The sequence below is a fragment of the Bos indicus genome, chromosome 24 (genome assembly GCF_029378745.1).
Source record: "Bos indicus isolate NIAB-ARS_2022 breed Sahiwal x Tharparkar chromosome 24, NIAB-ARS_B.indTharparkar_mat_pri_1.0, whole genome shotgun sequence".
Taxonomy (NCBI): Eukaryota; Metazoa; Chordata; class Mammalia; order Artiodactyla; family Bovidae; genus Bos; species Bos indicus.
In genome coordinates this window covers 35,512,861-35,520,448 of record NC_091783.1, presented here as the reverse complement: position 1 = coordinate 35,520,448, position 7,588 = coordinate 35,512,861, and the positions used below count along the sequence as shown (strand labels likewise).

The 7,588-nt window shown below is 36.6% G+C and overlaps 1 protein-coding gene across 1 annotated transcript in view; it reads right to left on the bottom strand.

Annotated features, from left to right (window-relative positions):
- Window positions 1-962: 962 nt before the first annotated feature.
- The window catches only part of USP14 (ubiquitin specific peptidase 14), a 35,226-nt gene continuing 28,600 nt past the window's right edge, over window positions 963-7,588 (bottom strand). The window contains exons 14-16 of the mRNA XM_070778857.1: window positions 3,076-3,136; window positions 2,607-2,714; window positions 963-1,721 (exon numbers count right to left, since the gene is read on the bottom strand). Coding sequence (XP_070634958.1) covers window positions 1,570-1,721; window positions 2,607-2,714; window positions 3,076-3,136 — 321 coding nt within the window. The 3' untranslated portion in view covers window positions 963-1,569. The remainder of the gene's footprint in view (window positions 1,722-2,606; window positions 2,715-3,075; window positions 3,137-7,588) is intronic.

Here is a 7,588-nt window from a genome sequence, read left to right as displayed (position 1 = left end):
AATCTGGATCCTAATTGCTAAATTTTTGTCCTCAGAATTGTTCAGAACAAAATAAGACAGTGAATAAAAAAGTTCACACTTCACAAGCATCATACCAATAGATAAAAGAACCACTACAGTTCGCACGATCTCGTCCTCCCTTTCCTGTTCTGCACTCTCTCCAAGGCAAAAGGAGGACTGACTGCCAGTATTAAAGCTTAGCTGAAGAAGCTATTTACAGGTAAGTTTCCCTGAAATGCTTATTCTTAGATTATATTACATTGTTCAAACTTGAAAGGAAAATGGCCATTTTTTTGTCACTGCTGTGCTCTGTAGAGCCTTTTAAAACAGCATAAGCAAAGATAGAGATTTCATGATAATCCCTACAACTTTATTATAAATATCTAACTCAGAAAATAAGACAGTTAGCTGATATCCTATTCTTTCACTCACAATAAAACAAAAATGATTTTGAGGGTATTAAAATCTACCATATACTGCAGTATCTCATACTCTTGATATTTCTCCTAAAAATCACTGGTATTAAATTTTGAGATAGACATGAAGTTGGGAGTTGACAGAGTAGAACCAAACACCCAACTGAGCCAAAGAACAGATCTGATAAACATGGTTGCATTCATTATCCAATCACAACTTTGTGTTTCTTTTTAAACAGTATTAGGCTAGCAGGTGAAGAAGATACTATTTTCAGATAGATGCTTGAGAGCATAATTAACCATCTGCAGAAACTATAATAGTATTAAACATATCTGAACTTCAGCCAAGCTCCAACAGACAAAAGACTTGAGGTCAAAAGCTGTTAGTCCCTCTTTTTTCTTTTTTTATTAAATATCCTCATTTTCTAAAAATAAGCAACTGGAGCTTGTCAACATTTTAAGGTTCATTACTACAAAACCATAGCAAAGTTCAATGTACAAACCATAGTACATCAGACACAGTAACAAATGTATAATCAAATGTACTATTATTTGATCACAATTTATTTTAAAGTCATGAAAAGCCAGCAACAGTCAGGCTGGACAAATACTTGATTGTACCCATGTTTGCATGGGGGTGGGGACGCAGCACTGAGTTACACAATGAGATCAAACTTACTTCCTTCCACCTTCCTGGCAACATTTGTGTTAGATAAGGCAAAGGATGGGCAGCTATTGGATCACTGGTGGTTTGAACCATGCAAGAACAACAAATAATAGAGTAATAGGTGTGCAATAAACATCTGATTGCTGAATCTTGGGCTGAAAAAGACAGAAAAATTATCACAGAAGGTAATAATGGTTGAAAGGCATTTCAACTCATAATTTTTAAAAATTAATCCAAGCAATAAGCTTTTTAAAAAGTTTTTCCTGCCACCTTTACACAGGGCAGCACAGTCCAAAGGCAATTTTCTCTTTTCTGTAATTTCTTAGGTTGATAACACAGAGTGGTCTGCTTCTGCCCTCTCTTGTTCCACATGAGGGGAAACACATAAAACCACCTAAACTAATCTTCCTCCAAAGCTCTGGGTTATAGAAATGATCAACAAATAACATTTATTTCACACCTAAGCATAAATAGCTAAAATGAAGATTACTGTTCACTTTCCTCTTCCATTATTTCCACTCTGCGAGGCCCGTAGAGTAGAACATAAGCTATGTGCCAGTCTCCACCACCGGAAAGTCGTAAGATATCCTCTGGTGTTACAATGCTGACCTTATCGTCATCAAACTTGATCCATTCATCTAAAGTGTGAGACAGAAACACAAAATTTATCTCATAGACGATTTTTTCAGAGTTCCGTTGCAAAAAAGGTACTGAGGAGTTTTAGGCACAGTAGTATTCCATCTGCCATACCAACAGTTCTCAAAGTGCGGTCCAGGGACTACACACAATTCAAGATCTTTTCAGGGTTTCCATGAAGATTACAATTATTTTCATAACATTTCTAAAGCATCTGCCTCCCCACCCCCACCATTCTCTGAAGAGTGCTTTGGAACTCTCCAGAGGTTACACAGTGCGTGATAAAGCTGCAGCAGACAGAATGCAGAAGCAGGAGAATCCAGCTGCCTCCTGTTCAACCTAACAAACTCACAAAAATGTAAATCAACGCCATTAAATATTTTTGTTTTGGAAAAGATTGTTATTTTTAAAATGTTACTTGGACTTCCCTGGTGGTCCAGTGGTTACGAATCTGCCTGCCAATGCAGGGAGCACGGGTTTGATCCCTAGTTAGGGGAGATTCCACGTGCTGTGGGGCAACTATGCCCATGTGCTCTACAGCCTGTCTGAAGCCACCAAACAAGAAGCCTGCCTGAACAGCAACAAAGACCCAGCAGGGTGAAACATAATATATTTTTTAAACAACTAATCTGTAAAAAAATTATGTTAATATGTAATGATTTCATTAATGTCAGTCTAAAATGAATTTCTTGGTTTTCTATTTTAGTAAATATATTAAAGATACAATTCTCATAAAGAAAAGTTCTTTGGAATCCTCAATAATTAAAGAATGTAAAAGAGGTTCTGAGATCAAAAAGTTTTCAGAATAAATGTGCTAAAAAATTTAAACTTGTCAAAACAGTATGCAACAATTTGGGGAAAAAAAAAAAACAAACCAGAATCTTTACCTTGTTTCCTTTTCACCCATGATACATAATGGCCTGAAGAGCTAGACCTTCCCTGATGCGTTAGCACTGCTTGTAAATCATAGTATCCGCAATTATTGGAGCCAATGTCTAAAGAAAGACATAAATCCACTAATATTAGATATGAACAGATATGTGCTTTCTCAAGTTACGTGACAAGGAAGAACAACTTAAGTTTAGCCTACAGAATACTACCTTATTATTAAAATCCAGTTAAGAGACTATGGTGCACTTAAAGCTTCACGAAAGATAAGTATGCTATCATTTACAGAACATATATTCACTGAAAAGTGATTTTTTTACTATCTCATATTAAGGTAAATTATACTTTAAGAAACACAACTATTTTTAAGCTTGGTATTGGAAACAGAGATTATGTGGCAAGACAGTAAATTTTTTTTTTAAAAGCCTACACACAGTAAAACTCAGTTGAAATGAAGATTTCACTCACCATCAGCAAAAGAAAAGGGCTCATACTTAACTTCTTTTTGGGGACTACTGTCTTTGTCACCCTGAGGGAAAAAAATTTTTTTTAATTTGCATGGTACTGGAATTAAAATTTATATTCTCTTAAAGTATATATCTCCACAAACATTTATTATCTATAATACAAATCACCAAGGCAAAACAAAGGAAAAATATGATCTCCCTTACACAGTGCTAAAATGATGTAACTATAATTAACAATATTTTGGCCACCTGATCTGAAGAGCTGACCCATTAGAAAAGACACTGATGCTGGGAAAGATTGAAGGCAGAAGGAGAAGGGGATGACAGAGGGCGAGACAGCTGGAGAGCCTCACGAACTCAATGGATGGGTTTGAGCAAGCTCTGGGAGATGGTGCAGGACAGGGAAGCCTGGCACGCTGCGGTCCACGGGGTCACAAAGAGTCGGACACGACAGCAGCAACAGTTAACATAAAACTGTAAATCCCAAAGTCCTACTTTTGAACATTATACAATCTCATAGGTATAGCAGCAGATCCTGATTACAGGACCAACTACAAACCACTAAACCAAGGGCACATCAGTGAAGAGAGTCCAGACAAACACCGTCTAGGGTAGAAAGAAAGAAAGTCAATTCTGCCGCTTTGCCCACACTATCAAACCATGTAGGTGAGGAGAAAGAGCTGCCTCACAAAAACAGAAGTAGAATTACAGCAACTTATATTAAATCTACTAAGCCATGGCCACCTGCCACTTCAGTCCAAATGAACTATTTAATTCAGCAATTAAAAAGATTCACAACTTTAGACAAGAATCTTTGGTGGGAACTCCCTTGCCTCAACCCATTCCAGCATGTAATACAAACTTACTTAGGCATACGGACACAAAGTTCTTTAAAATCTATGATAATGCAGACAGTGCCAGCTAAAGTGACAAGAAGCCAAAGAATCTTACAACAAAAAGGCAGTTAGGTCAACCACGCCTTTATATAGTTATTAAACTCCTAGAGCAACTACAAAAAAAGCTACACAAGGAAATACATTAGAAAAACATGATATGTAAACCAAATTAGAATTCTAAAAAATGTTCACGTAACTGACAGTACGGAAAAAAGAGAAAGAACAGAAGGCAAAATATAGGAAACCACCTTCAAATATAATAAGGGCAAATTTAAAGTAAAAGAATGGAAAAAGATGTATCATGCAAATACTAAAAGAAATGGAAAAATTAACGTCAAACAAAGTAGACTTGAAAACAAAGAGAATTACCAAGAACAGAGAGGGACACACTACATAATAAAAGAACCATTCCACCAAGACAGCCACCCTAAGCGTGTACACACCAAATAACAGTTAGAAAACTGTGAAAAGCCAAAGAAAAAAAGCCAAAAGAAAAAAAGTGAAAAGCCAAAGCTAACAGAACCGAACGGTGACACATACAAACCCACAACTTTCCTTGAAGACTTCACCGCTCCTCAACTGACGAACAACTAGACAGAAGACAGCGAGGGTACAGGAAATCCAGCACCACCATCAACCAACTGGACCTAATCAACACCACAAAATAACTTCCCTCAACAACAGTAAAGTATATGTTCTTTTCAAGTGCCCAGGGAATAGATACGAAGACAGATCACATCCTGAGCCACAAAGCAAACCCCAACAACTTAAAGGAATTTAAATCACCCACATGTGTTTTCTCACAATGGACTCAAACCAGAATCGGTAAAAAGTAACAGGAAATTTTCCAAACACATGTAAACTGAACAAGACACTTCTGAATGACCCAAGGTCAAAGGGAAGTCTCAAGGGAAATTTATTAAAAATACAAGGAACATAATGAAAATAGAAATGCAGTACAACAATTTGTAGGACACAATCTGAAAGCACTGCCAGGAGGGAAATTTACACCACTAATATTTGAAAACAGGAAGTCTGAAATAAAAATCCAAGTTCCCACAACTTAAGGACCTAGAAAAGAGAAGGAAAATAAACCCAAAGCAAGAAGAAGAAAGGAAATAATAAAAGTGGAAATCAATCAAATTAGATGCAGAAAAACAGGAAAAAAAAAAAACCAACATGCTAATTCTTTGAAAAGAACAAAAAACACAATCCTCTAGGAAGACTGACAAAAGGAAAAAAAGACACAAATTACCAATAGCAGGAATGTAACAGGGTACCACTTACACCCTGCAAACACCTGAATAACAGGAACAGCTCTACACATGTAAAACTGACTAGATGAAATGGACAATTCCACAAACCAAATATGATATAAATTATTTGTATAGCCCATAACTAAAGTTGAATTTTTAATTTAAAAACTCCTGAAAAAGAACTCTCCAGGCTAAGATTATCAGTCCAAGACAATTCTACCAAACGTTTAAGAGACAACATCAATTCTATACAATCTCTCAAAAAAATAAGAGGAAAAAAAAATGAATAAACTGTTTCAACAAAGTAGATAAAGACCAATATACAAAAATCAATTATAATGAATGCAAAAATGAAATTAGAAAAAGTATGTCATTTACAAAGACATCAAAAATAACAAAATAGCTACAAATAAATTTAAAGTACAAGAAATGTACACTGAAAATTATTAAACTGTTGAAAAACTTAATGACTTACATAAATCAAAAGACATAGTAAATTCATGGATTTTAAAGCTTAATACTATTAAAATGGAAATACTCCCCAAATCGATCTACAGATTCAATGCAATCTCTATCAAAATTCCAGCTGTTTTTGAAGAAATGGACAAGCTCATCCTAAAATAGGTATGGAAATAAAAGGGACTCAAAAATGTCAAAACAATGTTGAAGAACAAAGTTGGAAGTTTCGTACTTTGCTATAATCCTTACTACAAAACCACAGTAATCAAGACTGTAGTACTGGGCTTCCCTGGTGGCTCAGTGGTAAAGAATTCGCCTGGCAGCACAGGGCACATGGGTTCAATCTCTGATCTGGGAAGATCCCACATGACGCTAAGCAACTAAGTCCATTCAATGTAACTACGGAGCCCTTGAGCTGCAACTCTGAGCCCACGTGCTCTGCAACGAAAGAAGCCACTGCAACGAGAAGCCTGGACACCACAACGGGAGAGCAGCTCCCACTCGCCACAACTAAAGAAAAGTCCAGGGAGCAACAAAGAGCACAGTCAAAGCTAAATAAAATCATTAAAAAAAAAAAAGACTGCAGTATCGGCCTAAGGACAGACATACCAACAGAAAAAAACTGAGGGTCCAGAAATACACTCACATCTATAGTCAACTGGTTCACTACAAGGGTGCAAAGACCTTTCAATGGGAAGAGAATAGTCTTTTCAACAAGTAGTGCTGGGACAACTGAATGTTCACATGCAATAGGATCTGGACCTGTACCTCATCTCACATACAAAAATTAACCCAGAATGAATCAAAAAGCCTAAATGGAGGAACTATGAAAACCTTAGAAGAAAACATAACCTTCCATGGCCTGTGACTAGGTAATGGTTTCTTAGATATAACACTAAAAGCAAGAGTAACTGAAGAAAAAAACAGGTTGAATTATAACAAAATTTTTTAAATTTTCCTCTTCAAAAGACCCTGTTAATAGGATGAAAAGACGAAGCTACAGGCTGGGAGAAAATATTCAGAAACCATGTATCTGACATAGGATTAGTATTAGAATATAAAGAACTCCCAAAATTCAAGAGTAAAAGACCAAATGGCAAGTGGGTAGAAAAACAAGGGGTTTTCCTGGTGGCTCAGATTATAAAGAATCTGCCTGCAATTCAGGAGACCTGGGTTCAACCCCTGGGTCAAGAAGATTCCCCTAGAGAAGGGACTGGCAACCCATTCCAGTGTTCTTGCCTGGAGAATTCCATGGACAGAGGAGCCTGGTGGGCTACAGTTCATAGGGTCACAAAGAGTTGGACACAACTGAGCAACTAACACATACACACACAGAAAATATGAAGAGACATCAAAGAGGGCACATAGATGCCAAAGAAACACATGAAGACGTGCTCAACATCATTAGCCTTCAGGCCACATCAAGCAAACCTACACAAACGGCTAAAATAATAGTGACACTACCAGATTCTGGCAAGAATTCAAAGAAAACAGATTGGCAGACATTGCTGATAAGAATGAAGGGGGTAGCGGAAAGTGGACTTGGCTACAAAGGGGCAGCGAGAGAGATCTTTGTGATGAGAAAAACGTACTGCACCTAGACCGTATCAATGTCAATATTCCAGCTACGACATTATATTACAGTTTTGCAAGCTGTTACCACTAGGAGAAACGAGGAACTCTATTATTTCTTACAACTGCATGTGATTCTACAATTATCTCGAAGTTTAATTTTAAAAATTCCTTTTAACAGACACACAAAACCTGCAGAAGAATTTAATTTTAAAATTTGGTATATAATATCACACTGGAAATATTCCTAGTTACCAGGAAATATCTTTTTCCTTTTCAAGAAAACATGTAATTCAGCTGTGCCTTCTCTGAATTTAAAATATACAATTTA